Raw genomic sequence first — 22,771 nt, 5'->3', positions numbered from 1 at the left:
GTGTGTGTGTGTGTGTGTGTGTGTGTGTGTGTGGGGACAGGAGGCCTATAACTAATGGTGTTAGCTCCTAATGGAATTACACAGTCTGCTAAGAGCAGTTGTCAAGGGGTTATCTTTGAGTGACTTAATCTTCTAGATTATCCCAACACAGCACAACCCATTAAGTGCATACACATATTGTACACACCTAAGTGCATGCATATAAATGTGTGTGTACTCTCTCTCTCTCTCTCACACACACACACACACACACACACACACACACACACACACACACACACGCACGCACGCACACACACACACACACACACACACACACACACACACACACACACACACACACACACCTTACTGAAAACCAGCTGAAAACATACATTACCATGTATAATATACCATATATACGTTGGTATCAAGTACCATACATTGACAACACTATAAGGACTTTTTGTTGCCAGACAACTTGCCAGGTGGATATAAGAATTATAAGAATTTGCCATGCCTCAAAAGTATATTAAATTGATTCAATTCAAACCTGCTTATAAACGGTTAGGGTTGTATTGTATGGACCCAAATGAGTGTTGTGCGCTATCCCGTTAACACTGTCCTTCATTAGTAGCCTACAGTATGTGTCATGAGTTACTGTAAACATTGGAACGGTGCCCATAGGGGCACTAGCAGAAAGGAGTGGTCCTCTCATCCTCTGCACTAAACATCATGGCGGCTGTACAATTTTAGTTTTACCACAATCGAACTATTTTCTATAAGCATCTCAAGAACAGGCCATAATTTTGGCCAATCCTTAGTTTTGAGTCTCATCTACCGCTATGCTGTCTTGACCAAAGCTGCAATGACGACGCTAATCTTCACGTGATGTTCCACCGGCTCTTACCTGTTATAGTGCTAGTCATGGTTGCTGTGTAGATGGCCCAAAATGCGGTAAGAACCAGGCAAGCGGCGGAGATAACGTCAATATGTGAAGGTGAGATGGAGGTATAGATGTCCTCGTCGGGGTAGACGCGATCTGCCGCTCCGGTAACCGAACAATGAACGACGCACTTTAGAGAGCGGGGCTGTGGTCTGTCAAGGAGAGTGATGAAGAGAGGCGGAGGCGAGTTCTCTCTCTCTCTCTCTCTCTCTCTCTCTCTCTCTCTCTCTCTCTCTCTCTCTCTCTCTCTCTCTCTCTCTCTCTCTCTCTCTCTCTCTCTCTCTCTCTCTCTCTCACACCTCATACACGCACACACTATTGCTGTTTGAAATTTTGGAAAACAAAAGATGCAATATCTACTGTAATTTCAAGTTGGCTCATTATGCACCCGTATTCTCGTCAAACATGTAATCTATGCTTACACCCACATCACATAGCCATGCATGTGAAATATGTACAATATATAGGCTACATTTCATACAGAGGCAACCATTCAAATGAACAATTTCACATAACAACCTCTAAGTGCAAGTGGAATTTAAAGTATATAATAGTCATTATTATGTTTTATGAACCCAGAGACCAGTATTTTGCACAATGGAAATGGAAAAAATCCTGTAACACAGAACATCATCTCCATCCATTGTACTCTGTCTCTATGAAGTGCTCAGAGAGACAGGATTCTGCCCCTCCTCTCTTATCTCCACCCCCCCCCCCTAAAGTGGTAATAGCTCATACCCAGAGGGCTACTATTTTCCTCGACAATTGAGAAAATTACCCACCGTCTATTAGAATGCATGTATTAGGCCTACATCGGTTTAAATGGGCTAGCTATGTTTTCAGTGAGCCTTTTCGCCATCTCTTTTGCTTAGGAAATTCAGCAGTGGGCGAGCAAGGGAAATTAATTTGCTTTATATCTGGGTCTCTGACTCTAAGAAATAACATAATATTTCCTACACTTGCATTGGTTGTTTTAGTTTGAAACTGCTTATAACCCTCACGCCCTTTCATCATCTGTAATTGTATTATCATTCATAAGACTATATTTTCACTTTGTAAAACCTTCTTTGATCTCTAGTGTGGCCATCAGGACATAATGAATATAAATTATACATCTCACGGATCATTTGACATCTGCTTATGGATAAAAGAAATCTCACTGTAAATAACGATTGATCCCTTTACTCTCCTCGTAAAGGCTTCCCTTTCAACATGTTTACTGCATGAAAGGAAACCAGGTCAATATTTAGATCCAATTTGCGTTTATGAGCATATCTCGTTCCATTGGGGGGGGGGGATTAAACACTTTACCATAGCTGGTAGTCATGTGGAATGGCGCTGTTGAAGAACAGGGGAGGAGGATATAACAGCTGTAGCCATCAATCAGACAGATGATAAAAGTGTTTATGGGGGATACCGCCTTATTTCAACAGTGATGGATGAAGGATTCCTGTGCACAGTGCGGTTTTATTTTTGTGGGTCAGAGTATTTTATTGCACAATTTCACCTATATGGGCTATGTGAGAATGTTGTTGATACATTCTGATATGCTTTGTGATATCTTTATTATTTTCACGAGCAGAGCATTGTTTTTGTGTCTATGTTTAGTGTTATCCAGGCATGTGATGATAGACAGTCTATGATAAAATTCAGTTGGAAAGAGCTGATGGGTATGGAAAGCAGAACATGTTGGTTTCTACTAAAGATGTTTTATTTGCCTCCTGTTTGACCTAGTTTTCAGCAACAGTCTAGGAATGTCATATTTGACAAATAAAATTGGTGGTGGTGTTTTGATCATTTCAGGGTGCTCACATAGCCTAATTTAAAATAGAATGCATGGCCTTACATCTTCTTGGCTCAAATTCTGCATCTCTCTCGTTGAAGACCTTGAAGACTCTAACAGGAGCACTCATTCAAGGTTACTACGACTATGCTTGCACCTCATGGTACCAAAGCACCTCAAAGGCCCTAAAAACAAGGCTCCAAACATCACAAAAAAAACTGGTCAGACTACTGCTTGGCCTTACTCAGTGGTGCGTTGTTAATATGGACTGAGCCGGCACGCAGGATAATGACGCCGTGCGCGGTCCCGCGCGCATGCGCATATGTTCCCTCGCGCACATGTATAATAATACACTTTGTTTGTATAGCCTTTCATACAGAAACTGCAGCTCAAAGTGCTTCACAACAGAAGAAAGACAGGCATAAAATGAGCACATAAAGTGCAGACATATAAAATCAGTTTTTCACATTAGGATCTAACATCCCAACAGGCAACCTTGTTTATGGTTTGATTCAGTTTTAATATAAATAATAAAAATAAAGAGAAGATTAATTAATTATCTACTCAGTCCCAAAGTTTGTGATGTAAGTAAGACTGTAAACACGCATTTGTCATGTCTCATCAATCATGAACCACGATTATTTTCAAGAGAAACAAAACAGGCAAATAACCTAGCTAGTCAATCTGGACAAAAGCCTATATTAAAAAATTAAAGCTGTTCAAATGCTGTTGCTGTTAGGTTAGTGTTACTTGCCTTCCTGCTCCTGGCGTCCACTCCTGGTTTAGCAAAACTAAGTTTGCTTTGAACGAGTGTCGCACTCGTCCTCATCTTCTTCTTGGATGGCATGATCCTTGCAGTTGTGATGGTGAATGAAGACAGGTAGTCAGATACTGTTAACTTATACATTGTATGTGCGGACGTGGTTGAAGACACCGGCCTAGCGGCTATTGTTATGATAATGCGAGGTAGCGCCGGGAGGCAGGTAAACACGACGAGTCGAGCGCAGCGCGTTCTTGAGTGCACGCGCATGCGCGCACAACCATGCATGTGCGTGCACGCGATTCTGCTCAAATCTTTAATACTCAGTGAGCTTGCACACCGTGCTACCCCGTCCCATGAACAACGCATGCCTGGCCTTACTCCTAAAACACACCTTACCCCTGCCCATTTTGACAATCTAGGATGGTTTAGAGTAGACGACAGAGTACAGCAACTTGCAATGGGCCTGGTCTACAAGATACACTACACGACCAAGGTACCCATGTACATGTCAAAATACTTCCCAAAGGTCAGTGAATACCACGATCACAACACCAGAGGGAGCTCCACAAATCATGTTAAACCCAGATTCGGCTCAAACAAGGGACTAAACACGTTTAGCAATTATGCCACATCAATGTGGAACGCCCTACCCAAAGCTGTAAAGGAATGTGAATCACTACCCACTTTCAAAACCACTCTCAAAGAACACCTACGGGAGACTGCAATTCGAAACTGGCCCCTGTAAATGTCCTAACGCAACCCCCTCCAATGTACAGTAAATGACCAAGTATGGTTTTGTCAATATTCCAATGTACAGTTTTGCTTGTACAGTTGTACAGTGTGTCCCCCCCCCCCCCCCCCACCCAACCACCTCCAATGTACAGCCCCCCCCCCCCCGCCCACCCAAAGCGGCACGGTGGTGTAGTGGTTAACACTGTCGCCTCACAGCAAGAAGGTTCAGGGTTCGATTCCCGCTTGGGGACCAGGTGGGGTATCTCTCAGGCCTTTCTGTGTGTAGTTTGCATGTTCTCCTTGTGCTCGCAAGGGTTTCCCCCCGATAAGATAAACCCAATGGAAAAACATGCACAACAGATCGCTAACGCTGTGGCGTCCTTGACGAAGATGGGCAGGAGCACTTGGATTGGTCCCTGGGGCGCGGCTCACGTTGACGCTCTAACTGCTCCCAGCTGCCCATGGGGGGAAGGATGACGGGATGGGTCAAGTGCAGAGACTCAATCGCATCGGCGACTGAGAAAAAGACAATGCATGTGTGTGTGTGTATCCCGGTGTGTGTGTGCCGCTCCAATTGCAGGTCCAGTTCGTTGCATGCCGAATAAAGACACCCTAAAGAGGTCCTGCATTATTATTATTAACCCCACCCCACTATACCCAACCTCCCCCAATGTACAGTTTTTACGTCAAATGTATATACTCTCTTTTCTGGACTCTTTTTGTACCACAAACAGTACTGTATTTGCAAATCTGGTATGTCATAAATGTATAGATGTAGCAGTACTGTCTATCTGTATGTCATGTATGTCATATGTCCTGAAAATGGGGGACCCTGATGTAAACAAGATGAAAGTCTTTCTCTGGTCCCCTTAACAATTGTGTGTATTGAGCTGTAGGCCTACTGTATTGTACCCATTCTGCAATCTGTTAATAAAGTTTTCAATCAATCAATCAATCAATCAATCAATCAATCAATCAATCAATCAATCAAGTCTACAAGATACACTACTACACCACAAAGATACCCATGTACCTCATTATTCTCCCCCTGTGCCCCACAACAACGAAGGGCAGAACAATATGCTCATATAATGTTGAGTTTATATATAGACGAATGATCTTGGTATTACATAGCTTACCCTTATACTTGAAAAAAAACACTAACATAATACAATATATTGCAGTTTAGAGGGTTTTGTGAGCATAAAGTCCTCCTGCAAGTTCATCACACAGTACACCACCTGGTTTGCGCACAGTGCGCATGTGCGAATCTATACAGGAAGCAACGGAAAGGCTCGAGTCGCGCCAAACTATGAAAGTTGTTAGTTCGGCAAGAGCGACGTTATCATAACACGACACTGTCGAAGACAGCGGGGCTTACTTTGAACACTAGATAACTAAGTTAAATGGAATGTCGTGTTTTACAACTTGTCGTTGACACCGAGCATTTGCTTTTACGAGCAGAGCTAACGTTAACGTGACGAACTAGCTCATGCTATTCCACACTAGGAGACTACAGGACACACCGCCATGCCTAAACTGTCTCTAAGAGGAGTGACAGTTGATTTCCCTTTTACTCCATACGAATGTCAGGAGGCGTATATGACCAAAGTGATTGAATGTCTTCAGAATGTGAGTTTACTATTCGAAGTTAGTAGACATTGATAACATTAGCTCGCTCATGGCTAACGCTAGCTTCATTGAGCATGCACATTGCCTTTATGTTCCTCTGCAGTGACTCGTGGCTTTCTCTACTATATTCCTGTCTTCCATCAATTGTGCCAGTTGCTGTCATGCTATGTACAGTATCTGGCCCAGAAGATACCGGGTTGCCAAATCCATGACAAATTCAAGCGAACATACAACTGTAGTTACTCTAACATTGAGAAACATGATTTAATCATTGCAGTGAGTTGTTCGTGTGTATTTTCTAACGTGGAATTCAAAGACAGGCTTGTCTGTTTGGTCCATGATTGACTGATTGATTGAAAACTTTATTAACAGATTGCAGAATGGGTACAATACAGTACAGCTCAATACACACAATTGTTAAGGGGATGCAGACCAGAGAAAGACTTTCGTCTTGTTTACATCAGGGTCCCCCATTTTCAATTCATCATAACATATATGACTTACACGACATACAGATAGAGTCAGTACTGCTACATCTATACTTTCATGACATACCAGATTTGCAAATACAGTACTGTTTGTGATACAAAAAGAGTCCAGAAAAGAGACTATACATTTGACGTAGAAACTGTACATTGGACAGGAGACACCTGCTTGTTTTCAACACAAAAGTAACATATGGCCCGCCTTTCAGAAGCAGAATGGGGTCCTGGAGAGTCCGACGGGCACAGGTAAAACCCTGTGCCTGCTTTGCGCCACCCTCGCCTGGAGGGACCGCTTCAAAGACAGCATCTCTGCCCGGAAGATAGCGGAGAAGATGGGAGGGGCAGAGCTGTTCCCCGACAGACCCATGTCTTCGTGGGGTACCGCTGCAACAGATGGCGACACACCAAGTATGGGCGTCGCACACTCTTGGCATCTGTTCCTATCTGTAGAGACATGTGTTTCAGTGTGTCATACTGCTACTCTGTATTCAGTTTGTATGCTGGGGGATGGGAGGCTGTTTCGTGGAAGCTATGCAAAAAGTCCCACATGTTATTTGTGTTGAAGGACTGGTGTATTCAGTTTTGTATGCTGGGTGATGGGATGCTGTTTCGTGGAAGCTATGCAAAAAGTCCCACATGTTATTTGTGTTGAAGGACTGTGTAGGCAAAGGGCGTTGAGTTGTGTATCAGAACGAGCTTCATGCCTGAAACCCAACTAGCACATTTGATATGTTGTTTTCATCAGTTTGTGAAATCTATTTAAAATGCCTTTCGGATTGTGTTGGGCCACAATACATAAATACATCTATGTATACTATGGGAAAACACTGCTATGGTCCAATGGCAAGCTTATCCCTCCCAAAAGTAAATAAATGGTAAGGTGCATTTATATAGTGCTTTTATCCAAAGTGCTTAACAATATTGTTCCTCACATTCATCCATTCACTCACATTCATCCATTCACTCACACATTCACACACCAATGGCGGAGGCAACCATGCAATGTGTCAACCTGTACATCGGGAGCAATTACAAGATACAAGATACAAGAGTTTTATTTGTCACGGCATACAGGTATACAGTGAAATGCGGGGGGTCTTTCCCGCAACGATGTGCATAATACAATAGTAATTATATTTAATAAGAATCCAACCAATAGAGCGACATTGTGCAACAAACAAGTAAACAAAGTAGGGCATATCGGTATCTGTACATGAGTTATTTACAGAGCATGGTAGGACATGCTAGGTCCTGTGGTAGTGCAGACTGCAGTACACTGTTAGCTACGGATGAGGCACTGGGTCTTTATGTACACTGCTATACAATGCTATATTATACAATCTCAAGCTCTACTATACTATTCTTATGGACACTTCCTTCTGTAAAGTGTCCATAAGTGTGAGCGTGTGCAGCATGAGTGTGTGTGTGCTCATGTTAAAGTGGCTGCTAGTGTGTGAGCGTGTACAGTGTGTGTGTTGTGTGTGTGCTTGTGCGTGGAGAGTTCAGTGTTCACGGCTCTGATGGCCTGGGGGAAGAAGCTGAGCCGAAGTCTCTCTGTCCTCGTTACTGGTGTTCGCAGGCGTTTGCCTGACCGCAGCAGCATGAACAGGCTGTTGTTGGGGTGATGAGGGTCTTTCATTATCCTGCAAGCTCTGGATTTGCACCTCTTGTTGTATAGGACCTGCAGGGTTGGTAGTGCAATACCCGTGGTACGCTCGGCTGAGTGTACCACTCTCTGTAGGGCCTTCTTGTCCTGTGCCGTGCTGTTGCCATACCAGGCAGTGATGTTTCCAGTCAAGATGCAAGGACTGGAGTATCTTCCCAGATACTCTGAACTTCCTTAACTGTCTCAGGTGGTAGAGGCGCTGCTTCGCCTTTTTTTACGACTGAGTCTATGTGTGTTGTCCGTGTCAGGTCCTCTGAGATGTGGACCCCCAGGTACTTGAAGCTGCTCACCCTGTCCACGGTAGCCCCGTTTATCCTCAGTGGTGTGTGTGTCTCCTGCTGTCTCCTCCTAAAATCCACGATCAGCTCCTTGGTTTTACCAATGTTCAGGAGCAGGCTGTTGTCCTGGCACCAGCGTTCGAGTACCTCAACCTCCTCCCGGTAGGCCTTCTCGTCGTTGTCCGAGATCAGCCCCACCACCACTGTGTCGTCCGCAAACTTCACTATGGAGTTGGAGCTGAACTTGGCCACACAGTTGTGTGTGTATAGTGAGTACAGCAGGGGGCTCAGAACACAGCCCTGGGGGGACCCGATGCTCAGGGTGAATTAGGGGTTAAGTGTCTTGCTCAATCTAATGTTGTATTCTTTTGTCATTTCTGTCTCCACCAGCTTACTACACAGATATGCCAAAAATCATATATGCGTCCAGGACACATAGCCAGCTCACCCAGGTCATCGGTGAATTGAAAAGCACTTCTTACAAGTAAGTCACCAGAAGATGCTGAGTGAGTGAGACAACAGTGGGGTCAATAATACACTTCCGTTTCAGTTCATTCAAAATGTACCGTAAACAGAAATAGTTGTTTATTTGCAAATGACATAGCATTCATTCTCAACTTTTATTTATTATATATATATATACATTTTTTCTTTTAAAATGTTTTTTTTTACCAACTTTTTCTCCCCCTTTTTGTGATTTTTCTCTCATCCCAATTTTCCTCTCGTGCCAATTCTCCCTCCCCTGTCCTGATCGTTGCTCGCATGTGCCCCCCACTGGCCGGTCGTAGGGAGGATAGAAGCCCATCACATATCCCCTCCGATACATGTGGAGGCAGCCAGTCACTTCTTTTCACCTGCCAGCGCGGACTCTCATTGGCGAGGTGTAACGTGTGGGAGGCTCACACTGCCCCCGCCATTTCCTGTCTTTGCTGTGCAGGCGCCCTGACCGACCTGTAGGAGTCACTGTTTACAACGACCAGACTACCACCCATCGACTCCCCTCCCGCTGACTCTGCCAATTGAGTCAGTATGACGGCCGGCCCAAGCCGGAGGCAATGCTGACAGCCAGATTAGAGACCGGTGTCTCTTGCGTTGGCCTTATGTTTTTGCCTTTTTAACATTTTCTCCCATCCCCCAATTTAGTCGTTATGCCAATTCCCCTTTGGTCGTTGCACTGCCTTGCACTGTCATTCTTGGGAGGGTGTAGACTACCACATGTATCCTCTGATACATGCCAGCCGCTTCCTTTTACCTGACGGCAAGGAGTTTCACTGGGAGAGCGTAACGTGAGTGGAGGTTCATGCTATCTCCCCCAGATCCCCTCCCTGCATCAGGCTGACCAGTAGGAGTCGCTATTGCAACAACCAGGACTCATACCAAGCCGGAGGTACCGCTGCCGGGAATTGAACCCGGGTCTCTTCGGCGGTGGGCGAGTCCTTAGACCTCCAGCCCAGCCTCAGTCCATTCTCAACTATTTCTTAGTAGGATAGATTGGACAACCATCTCATGCCCAATATTTTCCTGTATTTAAATTAGGAAGAAAATCCATTTTCCTGACTGAATTGAGTAGAGAGTGAATTGATCCATACTAGCCCTGATGTGAGACGCATGGCTTCTCTATTGTTGTGTATGATGATGATTATGATATATTTGTCTCCCTGTCCGTTTCATTCAGGCCCAAGGTGTGTGTGTTGGGATCCAGAGAGCAGCTGTGTATCAACAAGGACGTGATGCGGCACGAGAGCAACCATGTCAAGGTACAGAGTAAGAAACCTGCCCACTTTGTGGCTGCATACAAAAATCTGGGTTCCTATGGTCCTGGAAAGGTTATGGAATGTCTAGGCCTGGAAAAGTTATGGAAAATGATACAGGTCCAAAAGGTTTTGGAAATGTCATGGACATTGGTTAATAATCTTGTTTTCTCATGGTCAAAAACATGTCAAGTTTAATCGTTGGTAGATCTAGTTATCTTTGAAGAAATAATAACCCAAATAATATAATTTACCTATATCAGGGGACCCTCTTTTCTTGTTCCTCCAATCACCAACTGTTGCTTCCATTCCTGGTTACTCAAACTCCTAAGTGATTATTGTAGCTGGACATTCGTAGCAACTATTCAACAGTGAGATCTAGTGTTGTCACGATACTGGAATTTCGACTTCGATACGATACCTTGAAAAGTATCGAAAGTATCGATATTTTCGATACCAAAAAAAAAAGAAAAAAAAATATATATATATATATTTTTTTTTAACATTTTGCTTTTGTTGCTGGTTGATTCTCCTCAGCTTCTCTCTGGTACTATAAGAGAAGATAAATATAACACTTTTAAAACCATTTGTTTATCTTTAGATCAGACATTTAAAAATAACTAAATTATCTAATCTAAATCAAACCCCTCTTAAAAACAAAAACCTGTTTAACCTAGCCATCTATAAAACATCATGCTAAAACTGTGAAACAAACTCCCCTAAAGAAAGAAATACATAGCAAACATGACTCAGTTATGAGAGAGAGAGAGAGACACACAAGATTGCTGCTACTTAAACACTTCATGGAAACGGGTAACGTTATGTCGAGTTCATACGTGTACTAGTGTAGTTAGTATGAACTCGACTTAACGTTACTCCAAGTTCAAGTTTCAAGTTTCAAGTTTCTTTAATAGTTGTCATACAGAAGTACAGAATACTTTCATACAAAATGCTTCTTACTGTTATGCTCCAGAGACTGTGCTAGACAAGATAGTACAATGAATTTAATTCTAAAACAAATGACTTCAAATCACTTCACAAAACAGTACAGCAGCTGTTATCAGAAGAGGAAGCGGCAGAAGAACAAGATCAGTGGTACATGCCGAAGTTCAAAATCATATGTGAATTTCATGATAAGGTTATAGAATGGATAAATAATGCCCCTGCAGCTATGGCACAAAAGCCACCAGAAGTGACACCAGCAGTGACACCAGCACAAAGTGTGAAATCATTGGGCAATAATTCAGTTGGCATGAAATCCACTTCAAGCACCGCAGCATTAAGACAGGTAGAGGCCGAAAGAGCCAATCTAGCCACACGTTCTGCTTATCTCAAACAAAGACAAGCATTTGAATTTCAGGAGGCACAGCTCAAAGCAAGAAAGGAAGCATTTGAATTGGAAGTGGAAATTGCAGCTGCTGATGCCAGGTTAAAAGTTCTGGATGTTACTAAAGATGTAGACACCAGGCTTGATGTTAACCCCTTAATCCACATCAATGAGTATTTTGACTCAATGCAATCCTTACCAGTGGACAGCCATAAGGTTAATTATAGATTGGATGATGAAGAGGAAGATGATGACTATGAAGAGAATAATGATGATGATGATGATGATGATGATGATGAAGATTATGAATTTGAAGGAGCAGCTTCCCATCCACCACTGAGACGAAGGTCTCAACATGCCCCTAGTGGCCAATTACGGCAGCCACAGAAACAAATGGCTCAGCAGCCTACAAGCTCACGAATGCCTGTTGCTCACCAACAACCTCAACAGCCTAACCCAAACTTTGGCTTGCAGGATGGTGCTCAGGTTAATGTTCAACCAGGCGGAGCCATGATGGACATTTTGAGAAAACAAAATGAAATCACAGAAATGTTAATTCAAGAACAGAGGTTCTCACTCTTGCCTTCTAGAGAGATACCTGTTTTTAAAGGTGATCCATTAAGTTATGTCTCTTTCATTAATACATTTGAACATTGTATAGAAAGCAAGACAAGTAACAACAGAGATCGACTGCTCTTTCTTGAACAGTTTACAGATGGAGAACCAAAGGCAATTGTGAGAAGCTGCCTTCACATGGATTCCCAAAAAGGCTATGTGAAAGCAAAACGGCTGCTACGCAAACATTTTGGAAATGAGGTTCTCATTGCTGCTGCCTATCGGGAACAAATTCTGAATTGGGATGCAATCCGATCGGAAGATGGTAAAGCCTTACACAAATACTCACTCTTCTTGAGAACATGCTGTAATGCTATGAGCAATAATGAAATTCTGCAAGACATGAACAATCCTACACACTTGAAATCTGTCTTGTCAAAACTGCCATTCAAGCACAGAGAGAGGTGGAGGGCAGTAGCATATGGTTACTATGAGCGTACACACAGAAGAGCTAAGTTCCCACAACTTGTAAATTTCATTGAAAGGCAAGCACACATTGCCATTGATCCCCTCTTTGGAGAAATACAAGACACAAAACCGAAAGACAAGAGGACAATCCCTTCTCCCCGAAATAGTAATTTGAAATACATACCAGTTTCATCATACACTAAGAGCAGTTTTGCGACAGTAACAGAATCCTCAGAACCACCAAGCACAAGCAGCTCTGCAGCCGTGCAACAGAAAACATGTTTCTTTTGCAAAGAAAACCACAGCACAGACCTGTGCAAGACATTGGATAAGAAAATACACAAAGACAAAGTTGAGTTCTTTAAAGTAAATGGTTTATGTTTCGGTTGTGTGACTCAAGGTCACATGAGTAAGGACTGTGAAAGACGTGTGACTTGTAAGATATGTACAAAGAAGCATCCTACTGTGTTGCACATTGAATTTAAAAAAGATACAAGTCAAACTAGTCCAAGCACCGATAGCATGTCAGTGGGCAGTGCATTAGTCACCATGAAAAGGCCTATCCATACTGGGGCCGGTGACCAACAAAAATTGTCAATTGTTCCTGTGCAAGTCAAGTTGTCAAATTCGAATCAGGTACTTCAAACGTACGCTTTCCTTGATCCAGGAAGCACTGGAACCTTCTGTACTGAAGCTTTAAGGAAGCAACTGAATGCTAAGGCGACACCAACTCGAATCCTACTTCGTACTCTAGGACAAGAAAGGGTCATAAGTATTAACCGAATCAATGGGCTGGAAGTGTCAAGTCTTGAAGGAGATGATTTCCTAAAACTGCCACCACTCTATACTCAAACAGAAATTCCTGTAACCAAGCAACAAATTCCCACTCAGGATGATGTGCAAGAATGGAACTACCTAAAAGAGGTTAAGTTGCCATATATTGATGCAGATATTGGACTCCTGATTGGTAATGATGCAGCGAAGTTTATGGAATGAATGAATGAATGAAAACTTTATTTAACAGATTGCAGAATGGGTACAATACAGTACGGCTCAATACATACAATTGTTAAGGGGATGCAGACCTGAGAAAGACGTTTGTCTTGTTTCCATCAGGGTCCCCCATTTTCAATTCATATAGACATTTATGACATACACAACATACATGACATTTATGGCATAGGGACATATAGGTATTTAGTACTGATACATTTGTGACATAACGGTATTCAAATATACAGTACTGTTACCCCTAGATCCTGACAGAGTATATACATATGATGGGGAGGGGACTGTACATTAGGAGGGGGTGGGTGGGTGGGAGGGAAATATACATACGGCGGGGAGGGAATATACATGCGGTGGTGAGGAGACTGTCTATTAGGAGGTGGTGGGGGTTTTGGGCATTTACGGTGGCCAGTTTCGAATTGCAGCCTCCCGTAGGTGCTCTTTAAGAGCGGTTTTGAATGTGGGCAGGGATTCACATTCCTTTACAGCTTTGGGTAGGGCGTTCCACATTGTTGTGGCATAATTGCGAAACGTGTTTAGTCCCTTGTTTGAGCCGAATCTGGGTTTAACATGATTTGTTGAGCTTCCTCTGGTGTAGTGGTTGTGGTATTCACTGACCTTTGGGAAGTATTTTGACATGTACATGGGCACCCCGGTCGTATAGTGTATCTTGTAGACCAGGCCCATTGCAAGTTGCTGTACTCTGTCGTCTACTCTAAGCCATCCTAGGTTGGCAAAGTGGGCAGGGGTGAGGTGGGTTCTGGGGTTCAGGTCAAGTAGTAGTCTGACCAGTTTGTTTTGTGATGTTTGTAATTTTGTTTTAAGCGCCTTTGAGGTGCTTTGGTACCATGAGGTGCACGCATAGTCATAGTACCCTTGAATGAGTGCTCCTGCCAGAGTCTTCAGGGTATTCTTGTTTACCAGAGAGGAGATCCGGTACAAGAATCTAGTTCGTTGGTTGACTTTTTTTATTACATTGGATGCCATTTTGTCACAGGAAAGATTTGCCTCTAGGATGGAACCCAGGTAGGTAATTTCGTCTTTCCTTGTGACAATATTGTCACCCACTGTAACTGAGAATCCGTCGGTCTTGCTGAGTTTGTTATTTGAACCGAAGAGAATGGACTCTGTTTTGCCCATGTGTAATGATAGTTTGTTATCAGCGAGCCATATGCAGATTTTGCCTAGTTCCGTGCTGAGGGTTTTTTCAACCTGCAATTTGTTCTTGTCAGAGACCAGCAGGGCTGAGTCGTCCGCAAACAGGAACAAGTTGCAGTCACAGGCTGACGACATGTCATTTGCATAAATTAGGAAGAGTAGCGGTCCTAGTATGCTTCCTTGTGGAACACCACAGCTCACTGTGAGGGGGGGGGGGATAGAGTACCGTTTACCTCTACCATCTGTTCTCTCCCCTCCAGGTAGGATTGCATCCAGCTCACTGATAAGCTATCAAAACCAATTGCTTTTAGCTTGTCCATTAGAATGGAGTGATTGACAGTGTCGAAGGCCTTTTGTAGGTCCAGCATGACCATGCCGCAGTATTTGCCCGCGTCCACCTCTTGTTTGATGTGGTCGTTCAAATAGAGGAGGCATGTGTCAGTGGAGTGGGACGTTCTGAAGCCAGATTGGAATTCGTAGATTAGATTTTTTTCCGCCAAGTACTTTTCGACCTGTTCATAGACTATTTTCTCCATGACTTTCGAGATGGAGGTAAGAATAGAAACAGGGCGGTAGTTGCCTGGGTCTAATTTGCTGCCCTTTTTGTGTAGAGGGGTCACTCGCAATTTTGAAGTCCTTGGGGACGTGCCCCTGTTTTATAGAGAGGTTTATTATGTGTGTGATGACTGGGGTGATGGCGGCTGCTGCGTCTCTGAGGAATTTGGAGGGGATGTTGTCATGGCCAGTGGCCTTGTTAGGTTGGAGGGCGCTCAATTTTTTGAGTACCTCATCGGTTGTTACCATTTCAAGTGGGCAGTAATTAATAGCAAGGGTAATGGGCCCTATGCTGTAAAGACAAGACTTGGATGGGTGGTTAGTGGGCTTCTACACAAACCCACAATAAGCCATAAGCAGCCAACCCATATTTCCGGCAATCTCATATCAATAATACATTTGAATGACCTCATGATCCAAAAAAGGAAATTCAAGAAGGATGTGGAGTTTCACAAAGAGTACACTGACTTTCTTGAAAGTGTCATTCAAAAGGGACATGCTGAAGCTGTGCCACAAGAGCAGTTAAATCTAGAGGAAAGAAGGACTCACCATGGAGTACGCCACCCAAAGAAACGCAGACTGCGTGTAATCATGGCAAAGGCAAGAGACACCCCCTTGAAACGGGTTACAACACCCAGAATGGAACTTACTGCTGCAGTACTAGCAGTGAAAGTGAACAGGAATGTGGATGAAGATACATTCAGAACCCAAGTGAACACCAAGATCAACCCTGCAGACCATGTGTCCCGAGGTCTTACAGCCGATGCATTTTTAAAGTGTGAAAACTGGAAGAAGGGACCGGACTTCCTACAGGAAAAAGAAGAGACATGGCCTAACTTACCTGCTGATCTCACCCCCATACCAGCCCACGATCCGGAAGTCAAAAGAGAGAAGGTTGCAGTCAATACCATTCAGATGATGGATCAAGATCCTACTAGCACTCTCATACACCACTACTCAAGTTTCTACAAATTGAAAAGAGCTGTAGCATGGATGCTGTATTTGAGAACTCACCTTTTGCAGATGAGTAAAAAAAGGAAAGATCTGATGCAAATTCAAGAACCAGACGCAGACAAACAAAGACAGACAATTGAAGTGGAGATGAAAAAATTCAAAAACACTGTAAAGGCACACAAACTCTCTCTGGATGAACTGGACGTTTCAGAGATAGCCGTTGTAAAATTCTGTCTCAACCAAGGATTTCAAGAGGAAATCAAAACATTGCAGAAAGGAAGTTTGAACGTGCAGAAACACAGTTCAACCTACAAGCTTGATCCCAAACTTGAAAACGAAGCCATAAGAGTGGGTGGGAGATTAAGCAGAGCAGCCATGCCAGAAGATGCAAAGCACCCTGATATCCTCCCAAAATACCATGTGTATGCAAAGCGCCATTGGAGACAAGTACAGTACCTGTCAGATCTATTTTGGACCAGATGGATAAAAGAATACCTACCTCTTATGAATGTACGTCAAAAATGGAACCGCATCCGCAGGAACTTTGAAAAGGAAGACATTGTGATCATAGCTGACACGAATGCACCAAGAGGATCCTGGATGTTGGCTAGAGTCCTGGAAACAATGCCAGACTCAAGAGGACTTGTGAGAGGTGTGCGTCTTCAGACAAAAACCAGTGTACTTGAAAGGCCCATCAGCAAGATTTGCCTGCTGGTGCCAAACTCAAATTAGGTACTGAAGATTCAAACAGGCCTATACACCATGCCTGTTTCCCACAAGTATTTATTTTGTTTTGAAAATTTTGTATGGCTCCAGCAGTTTTTTGATTTTGTATTGTTATTAGAGCCTGCCCATAACAATAGGGGCCGGTTATGTAGGAGCCATTTCATTTGATTTAATAGTTTTGACTAAATAGCGCCGCCACTGGTCGCCTCGTAAAATGGCACCATGGTGCTCCTATTAATTATGGCCCAGCTGTGTGTAAACGCACGCCAGACGAGAAACAGTTTTTCAACCGCTCGCTTGCTACACACACACACAGCGCAGATTGAATGAATGAAAGACTGAAAAGAAAGACTTTGTTTAGAATCATTTTGAGTTTATTTGAAACCCTTTTGCTGCGCCTGTTTGTTTTGAAACCCTTTTAGTACAAGTCTGGAGCCTGTTTTGTTTCATTATTTTCTCCGTTATTATTTGGAACTTTACGCAACACCTTCCATAAAACTCAACCGGTTTGAACCCCATCAGATGCAACTATCAACAAACATCAAACAGTGAGTAACAAACAGCCCAAGTCAATGTGGTGTGAGCGCGTTGAAGACGTATCCTGGATTAGATAGGCAAATTGAGCCTACAAAGACCACTGGATTGTACAGAGATCGGAGCACTGCCCATTGCTGTCTCCGATTCTCTTTTGGCTGGCCTTTGATCTGTTCCTTTCTCTCTTTGGTAGATATGAAGTATGCTAGGGTGTCTGAGATTGCATATTTTGCAATAGAGGCGTTGCCTACATTCTTTACTTATGTGCCCAATGCACAAACAGCCAAAACACAAATTATGATCCCTCAAGAAGTCAATCTTCTCGCTATGCGCCTTCCTTTCCAATAGAAAGCACATATCCAATGTGTGTCCACCTCCACAGAACCAACAAGACCTTGTACCAGATGAACTTCTCTCCATCTTTGTTCCAGGTTCCTCTTTCCTTTCAATTGTTGCAATGGTGGTAGCATAGCTACTTTCCTTTGCCCTTGTATATGGTTGATTGCTGGACTTCCTCACATCCTTAGGTGCTGCTGCTGATGGTGTGTCCTGTATATTGCCAAACACTGGATCACTTGCAATTTTCACCTGTCGTTCAACGAAGTCAACAATGTCAGGAAATCTAGCTCTATGGCCACGCCTTTCCTGCAGGTCACAGGCCACAGTTCTCCATATGTCCCTGTGCTTGTAAGGTAATTTTCTAATGATGGCTAGCATGTTGGCAGACATGTCCAACTCGTACATCATTTCCACTTCCATGGTGTTGCAGCATCCTCTCAAAAAGAGACTGTATGCTTGCAGAGCTCTGACATCTTCTGATTTTATTGGTGGCCATGAAAGAGCCTTTCCCATGTAGGCAGAAGCAATTCTATGTCCATTCCCAAAGTGCTCATGTAGCAAAGCCTTAGCTTTCACATACCCTCGGTCATGAGCCATATGCTGACAGCTTCTGACAAGCTCACGAGGCTACCCCCTAGTGAACTGTTCAAGGAAGTACAGGCAGTCCATATGGTTGTCAGTCTTCTGTTCAATGCTGTGCTCGAATGACTTTATGAAGGTGTGAAAATGTAAAGGGTCACCATCGTAAATTTGAATGTCTCTTTTAGGCAAGAATGAAAGAGACTGTTGTTGGACTAGCAAAGCTGTTATTTCATTCTGTTTCTCTAAAACAGTGATTATGTTGCTGCTGCTGATTGCTTGTTGTGGTGCAGGGTGAACGCTTTGGTGCTGAATCCGTGGCTGTGCTTGAGGGCACTGTAATGTCCTTTGTCCCTTGACCCCTGTGTGTCTTGACAATTCGGGTTGTGGTTGTTGATTCTGATCTGTGGTTGTAGCGGTTTGTGCTTCAGTACTGAGTGTCTGAACATTCCTTTGTCCTCTTCGGAAATAAGAACTCATGCCATCAGATTCAACAGACATATTAGTTGAAATACGAGATCCTCCAGAGCCTCTTAGCACATTGACTTTAGCCGCTGCTGAAGCTATTTCCATGTCAAGTTCAAGTTGCTCCTTCTTCTTTCTTAGTTCCTCCTTTTTCTTCCTTAGCTGTTCCTCTTGCTCTTCTTCCTGCGTTCTTAATTGTACCCTTTTCTTCCTTAGCAGCTCCTCTTCTTCTTCTTCCTCTTGCTCTATTGCGTGCTTATCTTTTAATAGCCTTTGTTTTGCAATTAGAGCGGCCATGTCAGATTCAGCTTTGCGTGCGGAAGACGTGGTTGAGATGTTAGACCTAGGCCCAGCAGAGCTTCGATAGGCTGAACCTCTGCTTCCAGAATTTGACACACTGTCACTTGGTTTGATTTCATCATCATCAGCTTTAATTACATCAGTGTTCATCAGGTATTTCAACAGGAGTTACTTGCTGTGTTACAGGTATGGGGGAATCATGTACACAAACATTGGCACTTGTACTGTATTTTTGTCTCCCAGTTTCAGAAAGCCACTGCCTTACATCATCCATGAATCCCTTTTTGCATTTTAATATTGTTTCAAACCATTCGTTTTGTTTTTCATGTTCCTCTTCAGAAATTAAAGAGATTACGGATTTGTGTAACAAAGTGGTATCTTCAACCATTTGGTTCAAATTGTCCAATTCAGACTGCACCTGTGAAGCATTGTCATTATCGTCCATAAGCTGCTTTAATACCTTCATAAGACCTTTCATTTTGCGAACATTTGCGTGACGTTCACTATGAAGTGTCTCCAATTTATAGGCCATGCCTTTGGCAGTGAGTTTAATTTCTCTTTTTTTCCCATCCGTTTTTGATGAGCCATTAGTATCAACAGTTGATCCTCCCGATGCCATTTTTCAATGTGCTCAGGTGCAATTATTCAATAATCCACAGTCCTCTTTAACGAAAAATCAATCCATCAATCAATTAGCTGCCGCTTAGGCCGCGCAACGTCCATGAGCGCAAGACGACGCAGCCAGTCAACAAACCGATCCCCAATGGACAAGCAAAGTAACTAATTCACACTGTGTTCTTTAACACGAAAGGCTTCACAGTTGAATAAAACAATTTACTTAGCTTCTTATTGCTGGTCTGCGTGTCAGGCCTTCAGAAGTGATGTCGCGCTCCTCCAATGCAGCGATGATCCAAGCGTCTCAGTGATGCCCTCAAGATCAGCGCCCCGAGGCGACTCGAGGAATCCGTAATGTCAATATTGTTGATTTCCTTCTTATCAACGCTTTTGTTTGCTTGCTTAATTTCTTTTGACTATGTTGCGGCAGTAGACTGTCATAGACAGGTAGTGCCGAGGGGCTGAGCGGAGGAGTTCAAACATTTGACGTGCGACATGAAATAACTCCGTTCCACGTCCAGGAAATACTTTTAAGGCATTTATTCTTTCGCTTCATCATGAGACAAACAAAATACGATTTGCGGTATTGCGTTATTGCGGTCAAAAGAAAATATGCTCTCCTAACTCTCACCCCCTCTCTCCGTGAGCTGTCAACCTCTGTGAACTGTCAACGTGAAAAGGTGAATGAAATTCCATAAGACGCTCCCATTAGCGCCACACCCCTGTGAGCACGCCCACCACCTAAAGTGACAGTACAACTAATAATACAACAAAACTAGAATACTGAATCATAATAAAGAGACCTCCATTACGGCGCCTACAAGCCTTTTTAACCATTTTCGTCCGATAATTTCCGGTGGCCGAATTTTCGGTGCATCCCTAGTTAAATCCTTCCCATGTCATTGTCTTTCCAGGTTCATATGTGCAGAGCAAAGATTGCCACCAGGTCGTGTGTCTACTACAACAATGTGGAAGGTAATGTGATGATGGCTTATATTTATGCACTGTACATGTAGCAGATGCATGCATGCATTGAGTGGATGGGTCAGATGAGGGTGTAGGATTGTGTGTGTGTGGTTCAGGGGGTTGGGTGCTGTTGATATGCCGCCTTGACGACTAGGGATGCCCCCCGAAACCCGGTTCTAAACGGGAACCGGTACTAAATTAGAAAAAAACTGAGTATTGATAAGCTCCGACGTTATCTGTTTTGCTATCGGTACTCGAGAAATTATGGAGTTTTTTTTGTGAGGAATTTAAACGTTGCAAACTAATCTTGTTGGCCGTTTTCTATATCTCTCCTCCCTCTGTCTCTCTGCCTGCGCGAGGAGCGGGCTGTGCTGTGCTCCTCTTACACACACTCACTCACACACACACAGAACGAAACGTTCAAAAGTCTGGGTCTATTTTACTAAAGTCGATGCTGACAACACTCGTTGCCACAAGTGCAACAAGACATTTGCCAGTAATGTATAAGCGCTGGTACTTGTCAATGTGGCTGGCGGGGAGCTAACGTTATTAGCCTGAGCTCCGGTACTCTCGAGTAGAGTAATATGGCCGACATTCCGGAAGTAAAAAAACGAATGAGAGCTTCCGATTGGTGGTAAGAACAGCAGAGGTGGGTGCAAGCGGTGTGACGTAATTGGCAGAATCGACTGTCAATCAAAATAGTATTGTATGACTCCGAACACACATGGCATGGTGGAATACCATAAACATATTTCTTGATGTTTCCTTTTTTTAAGTAAGTAAAGAGGCCTATGTTCATATCAGTGAGCACAATTTATAACACAAAAAGAGAGATGTGTAGCCTATTTATTTATTTAATATTTTTTTATCCACTTTTTCTCCCATTTTTTTCTATTTTCTCCCATCCCAATTTCGTATCATCCAATTCAACCCTCCCCTGTCACGAACGCTGTTTCTTGCCTCCCACAAGCCGGCTGCAATGTGGACTAAGTCATACATAGCACAAGTCCCCTCCGGTACTTGAGGTAACAGCGTCTCTGCATTCGTGGCGAGCGCCTTGCCCACTACGCCACGTAGCCGCCCTATTTAATATTTTATTTATTCATTTTATTTGTTGCCATGCAACTGTTTGTTTGAACTTTTGCTGTAAAACAGTAAAAAAATTATTTTGTATCTTACATTTGTTGTTAATTATAAAAAGTCTATAATTCAGACATTTAAAACATTGCTGCTGCTGTTGCTGCTGAAGAAATAATATTTATTTATATTTATATAGTTATATAAAAGAATAATAAAGCAATGTCGATTCTGTTCTTAATTAATTGTTTTTTTCCCCTAGCAAAATAATCAAAAAGAACCAATAAGAGTATCGATAAAGTACCGAACCGTTAAGCAGTATCGATAAGAGTACCGGTAGTAGTATCGATAAAATTGATACCCATAACTATTGACGACTCGCTGCAGGCTGTCTGGTGAACTGATGTGCAGTTACTGTACCACACTGATAGGGCTTTCACATCGGCAGGGCTCTGTGACGGTTCCTGAACCAAATTTTTAACTGGCCAGTGCGTTCAGACCGAAAATAAATGGGTTCGGAACCTTAAAAGTTGGTTCTCAGCTGGAACCAACATGTTTTTGTTTGTTTTTTTGCGTCATCAATGGGCGTGTCATATTCTAGACTGAAGACAAGAGGAAGAAGGGAGACGAAGGCAGCGACTGACTATTTACAGTGGTCCCCCGAGTTACAATTAGATTGTATGAACTAAGCTGGTCAAATATTTAAAAGATCGCTATTGTCTCTTACTAGCTGCTGCAGAGTAGTTACAGTTCGATTGTATGAACTAAGTTGGTGAAATGTTGGTATGTCGGGTATTTAAAAATTGCTATTGTAGATTACTACCACTTTCACGTGAACTGGGGATCCCCATTCAGTGTGAGGTTTAACTATCGTATAGGGCTGCACGATTAATCGATTTTTTATCGAAATCGCGATTTGGAATGATGCAATTATCAAACCGCAAAAAAAAAATATAAAATATTTTTTTTAACTTTTTTTTTCTTTCTTTCGTTTTTTTTTTTTTTTTTTTAACCAGGAAGTCCCATTGAGATACAAGATCGGTTTGGGAGAGGGAGGTAAGGGGTTTTAGATTGTGTTGTGAAGTTTAGACTTCAGAGAGGGAGAGTAAAGTACAGAAAAAAAGGTGCCG

General features: G+C 43.0%; 2 protein-coding genes across 3 annotated transcripts in view; one reads left to right on the top strand and one right to left on the bottom strand.

Annotated features, from left to right (window-relative positions):
- The window catches only part of LOC311243733 (stathmin-3-like), a 35,242-nt gene extending 34,216 nt beyond the window's left edge, over positions 1-1,026 (bottom strand). Inside the window, exon 1 of the mRNA XM_084333072.1 lies at positions 890-1,026. Coding sequence (XP_084189198.1) covers positions 890-908 — 19 coding nt within the window. The 5' untranslated portion in view covers positions 909-1,026. The remainder of the gene's footprint in view (positions 1-889) is intronic.
- Positions 1,027-5,497: 4,471 nt separating this feature from the next.
- The window catches only part of rtel1 (regulator of telomere elongation helicase 1), an 83,642-nt gene continuing 66,368 nt past the window's right edge, over positions 5,498-22,771 (top strand). For both annotated transcript variants that reach the window (XM_084333342.1, XM_084333341.1), the window contains exons 1-5: positions 5,498-5,835; positions 6,530-6,728; positions 8,655-8,748; positions 9,940-10,021; positions 20,513-20,573. In XM_084333342.1, the coding sequence (XP_084189468.1) occupies positions 5,734-5,835; positions 6,530-6,728; positions 8,655-8,748; positions 9,940-10,021; positions 20,513-20,573 (538 nt within the window). In that variant the 5' untranslated portion in view covers positions 5,498-5,733. The remainder of the gene's footprint in view (positions 5,836-6,529; positions 6,729-8,654; positions 8,749-9,939; positions 10,022-20,512; positions 20,574-22,771) is intronic.

This window comes from Notolepis coatsorum (genome assembly GCF_963971535.1).
Source record: "Notolepis coatsorum genome assembly, chromosome: 17".
In the NCBI taxonomy this organism is placed as follows: domain Eukaryota; kingdom Metazoa; phylum Chordata; class Actinopteri; order Aulopiformes; family Paralepididae; genus Notolepis; species Notolepis coatsorum.
The sequence above is the reverse complement of the archived record's forward strand: the minus strand, read 5'-3'. Positions and strand labels throughout refer to the sequence as shown.